Below are 14,614 nucleotides of genomic sequence, written 5' to 3' on the forward strand. Positions count from 1 at the left end.
CTGTGTAAAGATTTTAAACATTTTATTTAAACACAAGTCGTTATAAATATACAGCAGAGAAAATATCTTTTCCCCCTTTGTTAAAGCATAATTCTATATCTTTAGATAGGTGATATATTTCCATGCAAAAATTTAAACAGGAGTATATAATTTTTAAGGACCTGTATATTTTATTATTCGTTGAAAAAGCAGAAAATCCCAAATTTACCACAGGAAAAAAAAGGTGATAATGAATTATGGTATTTAATAAAATTCTAGACCCTGTGGTTTAGATGTTACATGGTTGCACTGCATTTATTTTGCTGAAATGACAGAGTATTGCCTTTATTTTTCAAATGAAGTCAAATTATGAGATGCCACTTGATGTTATAAATCTGCATGTTATGGTCTGGCATGATTTCTTCTGTACAGATTCCAGCTTTATGACCACTAGAAGAAATTAAAATACATAAAGAAAAATAGATTCAATTAAAATGTATACAAAGAAAATTTTATATAAAGCTATAAATTATTTGGGAAAGGCCTCGAGAGGGAGTATACTTTCTTATACAAAAAGAATTTTATAAAGAACTGGAAATGCTATTCTAAATTATAGCAATGTCACATTCAGATAATAACCAAATATGAAAGGCACTATTATCAAATAACTCATTACAGGGAATGAATATGATATAAAGATTTTTTTCCCCTATGAGTCAGGTAACAAACACTATAAGCAGGAAGAATTTGTAGAAATGAAAAATAACAGTTTGGAGGAAGGGTTAAAGTCGTTTCTAAACATAATGGCTATGATGGAGATGTTAAGCATAGGGGTTTTCTTTTTTCTTTTCCAGTCTTATGGCTTGTGGTTGCGAAAGCATATTATAGGTATCTGTTGAGAGTGTTTTAAGTCTTGAAATGACTTAAAGTGAACACCAGGGACAAATAAGTGAAAATAGAAAGAGTTCATATACCAGTATTGGCAGGAATTTAACCATCAAATACTATTTCAGGATTATTTTAATATCCATGATTATGATTAGTCATGATATAATTAAGAGACAATTTTGTTATAGAGACTTTAGACAGACAAAAACCAAAACAAAAACACCTTTCAAACTTTTTACATCTAGGTGCTCTAGCCTTATCAGGCATATCCTCTGTTCGCCTGGGCACACCCCATATGTTGAAAATACTTACCTGTATGGACTCAGGTTTTTATTTTCATCCCAAACCATTTAAGTTGTACAAATACTGTTGTTATATATTTTCCTGAAGCCAAAGGTCAATTTAAGAATAAAGAAAAAGATGGGGCGCCTGGGTGGCGCAGTCGGTTAGGCGTCCGACTTCAGCCAGGTCACGATCTCGCGGTCCGTGAGTTCGAGCCCCGCGTCAGGCTCTGGCCTGATGGCTCGGAGCCTGGAGCCTGTTTCCGATTCTGTGTCTCCCTCTCTCTCTGCCCCTCCCCCGTTCATGCTCTGTCTCTCTCTGTCCCAAAAATAAATTAAAAAAACGTTGAAAAAAAAAATTAAAAAAAAAAAAAGAATAAAGAAAAAGAGGAGAGGGTATTAGTAGGGATGCTGTTGATAACCCGGCAATTTGCAGAAGATGTAAGAGAAGAAGTGCAAGGATCAGTACAGTTGAATGCCGTGTTACCCTGTGTGGTCTGGTTTGCGTGCTTATCGTCATTACAGCTTTGCAACAAGATCGGTTAGACAAATTGAGAGTAAACATTTACGTTCACTTGAAACAATTTGAAAATGCTGTGACATTTTGACCATGTGTTACAAAATGATCACGTGTCCACAATGATTTGGAAATTAGACGAAACCAAACCAAATCAGACAAAATTGGGCCTGACCACATTGGAGAAGCACTGAGAGTTCAAGCCTTAATATGATACAGTAAACCTCTTGGTCAACATACAGAAGAAACACTAGAACAGGGTTTTCACGGTACCTCCCTGCTATTATTACCCTGGGGGGAGTGGGGAGAGGCCCTTTAGCCTAGGATGTACTTTGGGGCTTTGAGGCCCCTGATGTTCTTTCTTCGTAGAAGGGTGCATTTTCTCTCTCACAGGATATAAGAGCTCTCACGACTACCTAATACTGCCAAAGGAAAATATCTAGATTCTTTGAAGACAATTCCAGAATCCTTGTAGTAAGGAGAATAAGTACTAGATTGAACTCAGGCTTCTCATATGTCATACATTTTATATTCTATATTTTCATTTACTTGGAGACATTTTAGTTGTCTCTGAAAGCTCAAGTAAGTTGGTTGGATAATTGATATAGAACAATCTTTTAGATGCTTCTATAAAAAAAAAATCTGTCAGCTCAAGGAAAAAAAAAAGGAGTTTTTTAATGGAGAAATCCTAAACGGTGTGTTGTTGAGTGGCAAGTCACAAGGAGAGAAGATTCCTGGCAGGAGATACCTGAACTGGCAATGAGGTTGGAAAAATTAACCAAACTAATGTGTGTCCATAAATTAAAAGTTAAAAGGCTCAGAAGTTGTGACAATTGCCATACCCTCTAGAAAGGTGGTTGCAAGAGTCACTGCTGCCTTCTCCCTCATATCCCTTATTATTATACTTTCCCAAGGCATAACTGTACCGATGTAAAATACGTTGTGCGAGCATATTTCAATGCATATCTAAGAGGCCATGATTATGTGGCGGTATTACAAACACTAGCCTATCAGCAAGGAAAGAGCTGTGTGGATATTTAAGACAGTGCAGTAACTCTGTAAGGTTGAGGATCCTGGATTTGTAGGTGGCAATCGAAAGCTCCTTTGACTATGCAAAGACAAATCAAGGGGTGGGGGATGCTGAAGGGTTAAACTGTTACTAATAATTTGTAGTTAGTCCAAAACTAAAGAGGAGGGTGAATTTTAGAACGAAGACCATCACAGCCTGAAAAAGGAAGGCACTTTCCTCCACACTAATGGAGTCTTGATTCTCTTCAGAGCAGCAAAGAAGCCAGTTGAATTTTTCACCACTCTAAACATACTTGCAGCTAGGGGTGGCCAGTGACTCCATTTGGACAAAAGAAATATAAGTGGGGGTTTCCAGACTGACGTGTAAAAGAACTTGGAAATCATCAGTCCCATCCTCATTAGAAAAAAGTTGAACCAACTAAAAATCAACAACTCTTCTACATCCATCAGAGAATTGAGGTCATGGGACACACTGCTGTCCTGGAACCTGGAGAGACCAATGATGCTCCTGGAGCCAACACTGTCCCAATAGGAACACTCAAACTTTAATGGACGAATTGCTGCACCTCAGTATGGATAAGCTTCAAAGTTAAAAACTCAGGGTGGGGGGCCAGTCTTAGGGAGGCCCCCATATTTCCTTGAGTTTTACCTCCAGGAGCCCCACCAGGTCTTACTGTGATAATCAGGGGAAAACCTCCTTTCGCATCCAGCAGTAGGAGGGGAAAAGCAACTATTTTGAAATTCTCCAGGGCTCTCTCTTCTCCTTAATAGGGCCCTCAAGGGAAACTATTTTATCAGAACCTAAACAAGTTGGGCTTTATTAAACCCTCACTGACCTGGGGAAGGGGAATAGCTGAATCCAGACTCTTCTACATGGCAGAGAGAAATACCCAACTCCAGTTCCCTATAGACTCCCTGTTTCACTTAAGGGTAAATGTAGCTCAATAGTTCTAAGGGCACAGACTCACTAAAAGCCTGAGACCTAATCATAGGCCATAATAGGCTTCTCTTTCCCCCACAGTTTACCACCACATTAGTAAGGCTCCTATACAGTATCAGAAAAGTCCAACGTATGCTGCAAGCCTCAGTTCCTGCTTAGAAAGAGTCTCCAGGGGAACTCAAATACAAGAGGAGGCACAAAAATAAGGACACCAGAGTAAATTTTCACCTCTGACACTACAGGTACAGCAAACAGAAAACATAGCCTAAATCCTAGCCAGATAAACACAAAATCTCACACTAAAGGTTTGTCTATCTCAGTTTCTAGCTTACTCAGTGTATCATGTCTGGCCCTTAACAACAACAACAAAATATAAGACATGCTAAAAAGTAAAAACAAAAACAAACAAAAAACAGCCTGAAGAGATAAAGCAAGCATCAGATCCAGACTCAGATATGGTAGAGATTTTGGAATGATCAGGTTGGGAATTTAAAATACTTATGACCAGGGGTGCCTGAGTGGCTCAGTTAAGCATCCAACTCTTGATTTCAGCTTAAGTCATGATCTCACAGTTCATGTGAGCCCACATCGGGCTCTGTAACAGCGTAGCCTGCTTGGGATCCTCTGTCCCTCCCCTTCTCTCTTCCCCTCCTCCACTTGCTGTCTCTCAAAAATAAACATTAAAAAGAATTTAAAAATGAAATAAAAATGATCAATACACTAAGGACTCTACTGGCAAAATGGACAAGATGCAAAAACAGATGAGTAATGTCAGGAAAAAAAAAGATAATTCTGAGAGAGAATTAAAAGCAAATGCTATAAATCTAAAACATTGGCATACATTAAGAATGCCATTGATGGGCTCTCATCAGTAGACTGACACAGTAGAGAAAAGAATTGGAGCTTGACACTATGTCAAAAAAACCTATCCAAACTAAGAAGAAAAAAGAAAAAAGGATGAGAGGGAAAAAAAGGGAATAGAATACCTAAGAACTGTGGGACAATTAAAAACTATAAAAACAAATTAAATCCAACAATATATATAAGTTTTAATATTTTATTGAAGATTTGTGTATCTGTGCTTTGAGAGACAGTAGTCTGTCATTTCTTTTCTTATAATGTCTTTGGTTTAGGTATTAGAGTAAGTAATGCTGGCCTCACATAATAAGTGAGGAAGTTTTCTCTGTGCTTCTGTTTTCTGCAAGAGATTGTAGAGAACTCGTGTAATTTCCCTTTTAAATGTCTGGTAGAGTTCACCAGGGAACCTATCTCGGCCTGGTGCTTTCTATTTTAGAATTTAGTAATTTAATTTTATTGATAAAATTTATTATAGTTGACTCAACTGCTGGTATGAGCTTTTTGTCCTCTGTCCTATAATTTTTTCTCTTGGAATGTAGACACTGTGTCTACCATTGTGGAAGCCTTTTTGAGACCATGAGAATAAAAATCATATGAGAAGTTTGAAGGATCATAAAGACAGAGGGAACCTGGGACTTCTTTGGTGATTTTTGGAGCCAACATGTCAGTTGTAGACTGCCTAGGTCAGGAGTTCTTCTTTGGAGACAACATATACTCTTATATGATTAAACCACTGAAGTTGAGTTTCTGTTATAAAGAGCTAAAGTTAGCAATTCCTATTTTACATAATTATTCATTAGTTGTGCTTATAAAATATTTTCTTTCAAAAAGAAAACCAACAGGAAAAAAATCATAATTATTGGAAATAAAATTTTTCCCAAATTTTTCTGTAATAAAATATAATATAATCCTAATCCTGGAGATTGCCTGAATAAGGCCAGGGCTCACTACTAAGTTGGAAGAGGAATGTATGAGGAAAATGGGGATTTTCACCCTGAAAAAAACCATAAATATGAAGGAAGGTAACAGTTGTCTTCAAGTATCTGAAGGGCTTTAAAATGGAGGGCAATTGGATTCATGTCTGGGTACAAGAAATATAATTAATACTACATGTAAAAGGCTCATGGAGGCATTATGACATGTTATGTGGAAGCACTTTTGAATTCTTGTCAACAATAGGGGCTCAGTCAGTTAAGCATCCAACTCTTTTTTTTTTTTTTTTTTTTAATTTTTTTTTTAACGTTTATTTATTTTTGGGACAGAGAGAGACAGAGCATGAACGGGGGAGGGGCAGAGAGAGAGGGAGACACAGAATCAGAAGCAGGCTCCAGGCTCCGAGCCATCAGCCCAGAGCCCGACGTGGGGCTCGAACTCACGGACCATGAGATCGTGACCTGAGCTGAAGTCGGATGCTTAACCGACTGAGCCACCCAGGCGCCCAAGCATCCAACTCTTGATTTCAGCTCAGGTCATGATCTTGTGAGTTTGCGCTCCACACCAGGCTCCACGCTGACAGTGTGGAGCCTACTTGGAATTCTCTCTCTCTCCCTCTCTGTCTGCCCCTCCCATGCTCTCTCTCTTTCTCAAAATAAGTAAAATAAACTTAAAAAAAAAACTAAAAAAATATATAAATAAGTAAGTAAATAAGTAAATAAGTAAGTGAGTAAATAAATAAGTAAATCCACATCAAATATATGCAAAAATGGAATAAGCTGTAATTGGTGTAGATTGTTCTGATGTTGCAAGTGATCAAGCCTAGGCTGAATAACTATTTGGCAGGAGTTTTTGTAATTTATTTTCTAAATAATACAATCCAAAAGATTTAAGTAATGATTTGGGGAAGTCAAGGTCATATATGGTAAAGCAAAAACTGAAAACCAGAGTGATGTGGTATATAAGATTTTAGTCTTTTCAGTAAACCCCATCATCTCCAGGAAACAATCTGCAAAGGAGATTTAAATAGGCTCTCTACTTCTCTCCATTGGACAGAGAGCCACTTCTTTTTGTGAAGTGCCAGCTAGGTCCCTGAGATATAATGGTTAAGGTTAAAATAAATGTATTTGGACATAATGGGTTCCTGGTCATCAGCGCTGCTTTTAACTCTGAAAAACCAGATATCATCACCATCTATTACTGTTTCATTGATCTCAACTACATGTTCTACATGTTCCAGTATGATGATTCTACCCTGGCAAATGCAATGGCACAGTCAAGGCTGAGAACTGAAATGTGTTATTGATGGAAAGCCCATCTCCATCTTGCAGGAGCAAGATCCCACCAACATCAAATGGGGTGATGCTTTTGCTGAATATGTTGTGGAGTTCACTGGTGTCTTCACTACCATGGAGAAGGCTGGGGCGTGCTTGAAGGGTGGAGACAAGAAGGTCATCATATCTGTCTCTTCTGCTAATGCCTCCATGTTTATGATGGGTGTGAACCATGAGAAGTATGACAACTCCTTCAAGGTTATTGGCAATGCCTCCTGCATCACCAGCTGCTGGGCCCCTTGGGCCAATGTCATCCATGACAACTTTCATGTCATGGAGGGACTTATGACCACAGTCCATGCCATAACTGCCATCCAAAAGACCTTGGACCTCTGGGAAGCTGTGGCATGATGGCTGAGGAGCTTCTATTGGCATCACCAAGACTGTGTACAAGGTCATCCTTGAGCTGAATGGGAAGGTCACTGGCATGATCCATGTCCACACCCCCAGTGTGTCTGTCATGAATCTGATCTTCCTGGGGAAAGCTGTCAAATATGATGACATCAAGAAGGTGGGCTACACTGACCTGGTTGTCTCCTGCAACTTTAATAGTGACAGCCACTCTTCCACCTTTGATGCTGGGGCTGGCATTGCTCTCAGGGACCACGTTGTCAAGCTCATTTCCTGGTACAACAATGAATTCAGCTACAGCATCTGGGTGGTAGACCTTATGGTCCACATGTCCTCCAAAGAATGAGAACCCCCAGACCCAGGGAGAGGACAAGAGGAAGAGAGAAGCCCTCAGCTGCCAGGGAGTCCTTGCCCCAACTCATCTACCAACACACTGAAAATCTCCTGGGCTGAAATCCATCATAGAGCCCCTGAAGAAGGAGAGGGGCTCAAAGAACCCTACCTTGTCATGTACCATCAATAAAGTACACTTTACCCAGCCAAAGAGAGAGAGAGAGAGATTTAAATAATAGATGAGAATTTGATTAGAGGAGTTTTAAGGTGACTTCCCAGACTACTATTACACATTTCTCAAAGGAAAGGGGAAACCCAAAATTTAGAGTACTGCATAAATTAAAAATAAGGATGTGTTTTGCATTTAAGGAGCTGTTGATTTCAGTGACGTCTCTATGTTGTACTTACTAGGAGTCCTGGTTCTGGAATAGGAGCAGGTCTTGTAAACCGTTTACTAAGTTTCCTCTTCTGTTTCCTTAGGTTTTGCATATTCTCAATACGTTTATCTCTGAACTTTTGGAAAATTAAAAGGAAGGAAAACAAATAATACTTTTTATAAAAAAAGTTAACATGCTGATTGTATATTTTTAATGTCAGTAAAAAATATAAATACAACCAGTACATAGCTATGTAAAAGTAGGAAAAAAAAATCCTTTTTCAAATGTGTGGTTCCTAGATGAAGAAAACACCCTAGAGCATCCCTAGAGTTTTCAAATGAGTCTGTTTCGTCTCTCTCTCTCTCTTTCTCTCTCTCTTTTTTAAGTTTATTTATTTTGAGAGGAAGAATGGAGGAGGGGCAGAGAGAGAAAGAGAGCGAGAGAGAGAGAGAGAGAGAGAGAGAGAATCCCAAGCAGGCCTTGCTCTGTCAGCATGGAGCCTCACGTGGAGCTCTCTCTCACAAACTGTGAGATCATGACCTGAACCGAAATCAAGAGTCGAGTGCTCACCGACTGAGTCACCCAGGGGCCCGAGACTATTTACTCTCGATTCCCATTTCACCAACTATGGGACCGCAGACTCATATATATATATATATATATGTGTGTGTGTGTGTGTGTGTGTGTGTGTGTGTGTGTGTGTGTGTGTGTTTTATTTTGAAGTGATATTCATTTGGGGCATGGGGCTGGTTCAGTCAGGTTGGTTCAGTCAGTTGGGTTAAGTGCCCAACTCTTAGGATTCTCTCTCACCCTCTCTCTCTGCTTCTGTCTGTCTCTCTCTTTCTCTCAAAACAAACAAACAAAAAAAACTTAAAAACAATAAAATGAAAATAATGTCATTAAAACCCCCAAAGGAATTTCCTTTATAGAAATAAGAAAACAAAATTTATGCACATTCTTTAGTTACTTTAAACACTGCATATGCCAAGCAGAAATTTTTATGTTCCCATTTTATGCCATCTTTAAGTAACGGAGACCTTAAGGGATCAAACTAGAACACTTTGAAGATGAGGAAGAGTATTAGGATGCAGAGTACATGCATAATAAAAATTTTATCCACTTCCAGTGGGAGTGCAATTGGTATAATTGCTTTGAAAACTATGCGGTATTACTTCATAACAATGAAAAATTGTCTTGTCCTATTATCCAGCCATTCTATTCCTATTATGTTAAAAAAACCAAGAATACAAAGCATTTAGGTTATTCTCATGAAGACTCATCCTAATAGTAGTCACAGTCCCGTGAAAGATAACACAGAAGTATCTAGCTAGTAAAAGTTCTATCATATTAGAGACCCCTGCACGTAAAAGAACAAGATAAAGTCACAATCTTGAAGTACCCAGAATTATTTATTTTTTTATTTTTCAGAGTGACAGCATGAGTGGGGAAGGCACAGAGGGAGAGGGAGACAGAGGATCTGAAGCGGGCTCTGCACTGACAGCAGTGAGCCTGCTGTGGGGCTCGAGCTCAGGAACCATGAGACCATGACCTGAGCTGAAGCTGGACACTCAACAAACCGAGCCACCCAAATGTCCCCAGAGTTATTTATTTAAACATTACCTGCCGTGCGGTGACATCTGAAGGGCGTGGCTGTCTTGGCCCTTCCTATATAATATGTAAAATTAAAACCATAAAAATCATGAGCAAACAACTATTCAGTTATTATAATGGGAAGCCTATGCTACTGTTTTTTATTTATGTAATATATGCTTATTATCTCAATTTGCAAAAGGCAGGATCAGAATAAGAACATGAAGGTGAAAATCAGAGTGGAAGATGGCAATAATATCACGAGAAAAAAGAGTCAGCTCTGAATCATATTACAAAGACCACGTAGCATACTGAGATTTATCATGGAAGGAAAGACAGGTATGAGCAATCAGAAAATTATGTTTCTGCTGGTCCTCAGGATGATGAAGGAACCCCAGCAAGTAGTATGGTTTTCTGAGACACAGGGAGCTTGGCTTTACTTTCTGGGGTTCCCACACCTTCCACTAATTTCTAAATTGTGCTTTAAATACCTTCCGCTCCCCTCATTTTGCTCCAGTTGTTTAGCCCAAAGACCCAAAAGCAATCTCCTCCCCATCTGAATATTGAGAAACATATTCTGCCCCACCCCCACTTCTGTAAGCCCCATCCCACCTCCGGGACAAACGACTGAGGGTGCCTGGTTTCTAGTGGGCACAAAGGGAGGCTTTTCCTCCTTCAGGAACCGGCTCAGGATCTAGCCTGTCTACCTCACCCGGGATTCTCAGCCCCCCAGCACCAAAGCGCCCACACTGGCCGTAATCGCCAGTGATCAGTAATCTCAAGTGTCCCAGGCACATGGCCCGGGAAAGGGGCAGACAAGTTGGGTTTGGGGTCTTGGAGAACTCACGGGGTTCACTTGGATGGCTTCGTCCCCCCTACAGCACAGACACATGCTGCAGAGCCTTGGAGCATCCCCTGCTCGGCAAAAGTCCCTGGTCCTGACCAGGACCAAGTCACTGAGGGGTACACCACGCGACACCCCGGAGCCCCGCCCGGCCGCGTCACAATTCTCTTTGTCCTCCCCTGCGGCCCCCTCCCCCCACCCCCCAGTGCCACTGTGGGATCAGGGCTGCTGGGTTTACCACAATTGCCTGTTCTGCCAGTACTCTTGCTCAGACAAGCACATGATACAATAAACAGAGTTTAGTCCTCAACTCTGCCCTCTTTCTGTGGACCTCTAACTTAGTTCCATGGTCCTTCACTTCAGCCTGTCATCGGGTTCTCAGTTCCATCTCCTGGTTGTTTTTCCCGTCATGACTTCCAGTTGGGTCTATCCAGCTATCTGCCTCATCCCTGTCAATCACCGGGCTAAAGAGGGGGAAATTTGAGAATTGTCACAATTGCCTAGACATCATCTCCAACTTAAACTGGGTCTTCTCCACTGCTTCCCACCTCTTTTATGTTTGCCTTGCTTTTTCTTTTTTTCACTCGGCAGTGTTCCTTCAAACTGTCTCTCCTCTGTTGAAATCTCTGAGCCCACTGTCCTCCAGACACTTTCAGCAGAAGTAGGACAACTCTTGCTTCACACAGCGAGAGTGGCTAAAGCTTCAGTAGAGCTTATGCTCAGCACTGTTAGATGAGTGCATATATATTAAATCATCAACTTCTTGCAACAACCCGAGAGAACAAGAGCATGGTTATTATCATCTGGGAAAAGAAGGCATTAGTGGGTTAAACAACTTGCCCGAGGTTAGGCACTGGGACTTAAATACACAGAGTCTGCTAACGGGACCTGTGCTGTTTGATCATGGTGCTGGGCCGCCAATTGCTTTTAAAAGCCCAGACTGGGGCTACCTCAATTCCTTCCCACCTGTAAGTCTATAACATTGTCTGTATCCACATTATTCTTTTTTCCCTATAACCCCATTAAATTGAAAAAGTTGTTGCCCTTCTGTTTTTGTCTCGAACAAATCTGTTCATTTTTGTTCCCATGCCATTTTCCTCTTAGAAGCCTCCTCTGAGACCTTGCTCTAGATTATTCCCTCCCCTTGCTAACATCTGTATCTTGCCTGTTTTCTTTAAACAATTAAATGCAAGATGCTCAACTCATCCCCTATTTAAGGTAATAAACCAAAGCCCTTTGAACAACAGCTAATTGTAACTATTGCCCATCCCCTCTATTTACAATAAATAATCCTAAAAGCTGCTGGATGAGATCGGATTCCCATTCCTCTTCTTTACGTCTAATGCAATATTTGGCTTACTGCAACCTTCAACCCCCATTGGTACTTGTTTCAAAGTAGGTCTCTGGTGATCTTCCTACTGAATCCAGTGGGCATTTTCTGTTACATGACATTTGCTTCGTGTTAGAAGCTGCAGAGATTTCTCTTGGAAGGGTTAGGCTTGGGAAAATTAAATAATCTTACTCACCCAGGGTGCTGAAAACCATTGGCCACTTCCTTCCTGCAACTCTCCTCTCTGGGAAGAATACAACTTAGAAAAATTGTGTGATCTTGCTCATGATCACGCTCCAGAAACTGATTGGAAATCCTGTGATTTTTCTAATATGCCATGTTGCCTGAAGAACATATGTTTTGGGTACTTACTATTACAGATCTCACTAGGTCCTGGGAATACAAAGATAAATAAACTCATTCGCTGCCCTCAAGGAAAGTCGACAAACTAGCAACAATAAAAAAGTAAAACAGTGTGTTGGGAGTAGTAATAAGGACACGTGTTCCGTTAATTTCGTGGCAAATCCTTGTGATTAATGGATAGGGAATTCAGTGCAGTCCCTTCAACCTCTTGTAAGCCTTACTTCAATCCACTATTTCTAGTTCTGTCCTCATGGGCCTCATAAAATAAACTCATTCTCCTCTACATGATGATAAGGTTGGCGAAGAGGCTGAGGTTGTCAGACTCTACAGGCTTTGAGGAGGGAGCCCACAAATTGAGAATCAGACCTCTGAGGAGGGGAATATCGACAGGCTGAACTGGTACCCCTGGATGTTGGTTTGGCGGGGGGATCCTTCAGAGCTGGGGATCAGAGATCTCTTAGGAGACACTATCTGGCAGGTGCTGTAAGACCAACTCTGATTGTATAGAAAAGAGAGAAACTGGAAACAACTGTTGCTGGAGACAAAGGCTACTGCCAGGTGAAGTGTCACTGCTGGGGTGACAACTGAGGGCAAGAAAACAGGCACAAGTGAGATCCTTCTCCACTCCACTCACCTTCCTATTTCCCTCCAGCATCCTCATCCCCTGATTGGCTAAACCTACCAGGACTCCAGCTGGCCAGATCTCCAACTTTTTATTTCTAAAGAGAAATAAAATATGCAGAGTCCCAGCCCAGGCTTTATTTACAAGGTAGGATATGGAAGGGCAGGTTTGGAGCCAAAAGACAACAGGTTAATGTGGCACAGCGACCATCGTGCCCCAGATCACCTGCAGTCCTTGGATTATACATCTTCGAGAACGGTTTCAAGCCTCCCCATTATCCAGGTTGATAACTTGTATTACACTACAGTTAGCCAATGTCTTGCACCAGACACAAAGCTCAAAGTGTGGTATAAGGAAGAGCCAGAAGGGCAAGAGCATTAACTTCCCAAGTTCAGGCAGTACATTTGCATAAACATTACCTTTGCAGAAATGGATAAAATTTAACTGTAAAATAAATTATGAAAACTCCTGAATACTAAATGCAAGCACAGTCAGTATTCCTGTTTGTTCATGTTTGATCGGTATAAAGCTACAATTCTCAAAGTAAACTCCAGAAACTACCATTTCAAAGTGTTTATAATTTTATGTGAAAAATAAAACAAGTAAATAAGCCACCCTTTCCCCTTACATAAAAATAGGTACCAAGTTCAAATAAGTTTGGGACATTCTAACAAAGGTTAAACAAAGGTAAACACCTAACTTTACTGCAGGGCCACTCAGAACTGGTAATATGCTGAAGTAATTATGAATATACTAGACAAAGGTATAGTATACAGTGTTTCTCCAACTTATTTACTTGTGGGACCAGACCCTCTTTTTTAGTGTGCCATTCATAATGGAAGATTCTATATTAAAGATAGTAGTTATTTCTGAATAACTAAATATTATTTTATATTACTTCAAGCATGACATATTAATTATGTCACAAACTGACAACCCTGGGTATCCATATTTAAATCACAATTTTTTCACGTTCCAATGATTTTCCTCATTTTCTTCCTAAGGAACATTTGCTGATTTTTGTTTTAGATTTTAAATGCAGTTTCTTAATGCAAGTAAGATTCACTGTTATAGTGTTTCCACAAAACAGAATTTATAGAAAGATGTAAATATTTCATTCGCATCTTAAAAAACAGCTCATCCTGTTTGTTTGATGTTTCCATAATTAGGTTTTATTTTTGTAAATTTGTACAAAACCAGAGCAAGTTCTTAAAGAATTAACTTGTAGGCTTTTCCACATAAATGAAACAACTTGTGCAGAAATATAGATAGAATATCAACATTGATCTAATTTGTACCATTATTCACAGATTTTCGGTTTTGTTCATTTTCTGGGTTTATAGTGGGTCATGGAATCTATTTTGGGGCATTAAGAAACTTTAATTATTTACTTTGATTTCAATGTAACTGTTTACCTTTTGATGTGAAACTGTTTTACAGAGTAAATGGAAGAACTTTGCCTAATTTGGGTATTTAGGGTTTTCTAATGACTTTATTTTTTAAAATAAAGTTTGAAGGAGTAAATCCTCTTCAAGTCATAGTATTCTTTAAATACTGAAAATATGTCTTACGATTAAAGCGTATTCCCTTTTGATGACAGAGTGCTATTTTTTATTTAGTAAGGAGATGTGTACAGGCTCACCACTCTTTCTTCTGGACTGTTCTTTCATTCAACAGATATCTGTACCCACTGAGTGCTCTTTTGTTCCAGGCTCTGTGCTTGTGCTGAAGTTTTTGTGCTGAGCAGGTAGATAGGAATCCTCTCTGAATAAGTCCTCTTTAAAATAAGGGGCGCCTGGGTGGCGCAGTCGGTTAAGCGTCCGACTTCAGCCAGGTCACGATCTCACGGTCCGTAAGTTCGAGCCCCGCGTCAGGCTCTGGGCTGATGGCTCAGAGCCTGGAGCCTGCTTCCAATTCTGTGTCTCCCTCTCTCTCTGTCCCTCCCTCGTTCATGCTCTGTCTCTCTCTGTCCCAAAAATAAATAAACGTTGAAAAAAAATTTTTTTAAATAATAGCCAGTGCAGGGCCAACTTCATGGTTGCAGG

At 40.1% G+C, this 14,614-nt stretch overlaps 1 protein-coding gene across 2 annotated transcripts; it reads right to left on the reverse strand.

The window, feature by feature from the left end:
• Positions 1-224: 224 nt before the first annotated feature.
• Positions 225-10,698, reverse strand: CCDC179 (coiled-coil domain containing 179). 2 transcript variants are annotated; one of them, XM_042958405.1, is made up of 5 exons: positions 10,493-10,698; positions 9,441-9,485; positions 7,852-7,951; positions 7,286-7,383; positions 225-429 (listed from the first exon to the last, which is right to left on the reverse strand). In XM_042958405.1, the coding sequence occupies exons 1-5, from the start codon at positions 10,534-10,536 to the stop codon at positions 342-344; spliced, it is 375 nt and encodes a 124-aa protein (XP_042814339.1). In that variant the 5' UTR covers positions 10,537-10,698; the 3' UTR covers positions 225-341. The 2 variants fall into 2 exon arrangements, with proteins under 2 accessions (XP_042814339.1, XP_042814338.1); XM_042958404.1 differs by lacking the exon at positions 10,493-10,698 and adding an exon at positions 10,258-10,403 and having other exon boundaries at positions 7,852-7,956.
• Positions 10,699-14,614: the final 3,916 nt, after the last annotated feature.

This window comes from Panthera tigris, chromosome D1, assembly GCF_018350195.1.
Source record: "Panthera tigris isolate Pti1 chromosome D1, P.tigris_Pti1_mat1.1, whole genome shotgun sequence".
NCBI lineage: Eukaryota > Metazoa > Chordata > Mammalia > Carnivora > Felidae > Panthera > Panthera tigris.

Bases quoted from the DNA above. Each gene is read 5' to 3' on its own strand.
- CCDC179 (XM_042958404.1), bottom strand. From the start codon at position 10,302: ATGTGTCTGTGCTGTAGGGGGGACGAAGCCATCCAAGTGAACCCC. The intron at 7,957-9,440 runs GTAATGTTTAAA...ATTTTCCAAAAG, and splicing joins CAGATGTCACCGCACGGCAG to TTCAGAGATAAACGTATTGA. The intron at 430-7,285 runs GTCAGTGTAGCC...AATTTCTTCTAG, and splicing joins AAGTTGCAGGAGACAACCAG to TGGTCATAAAGCTGGAATCT.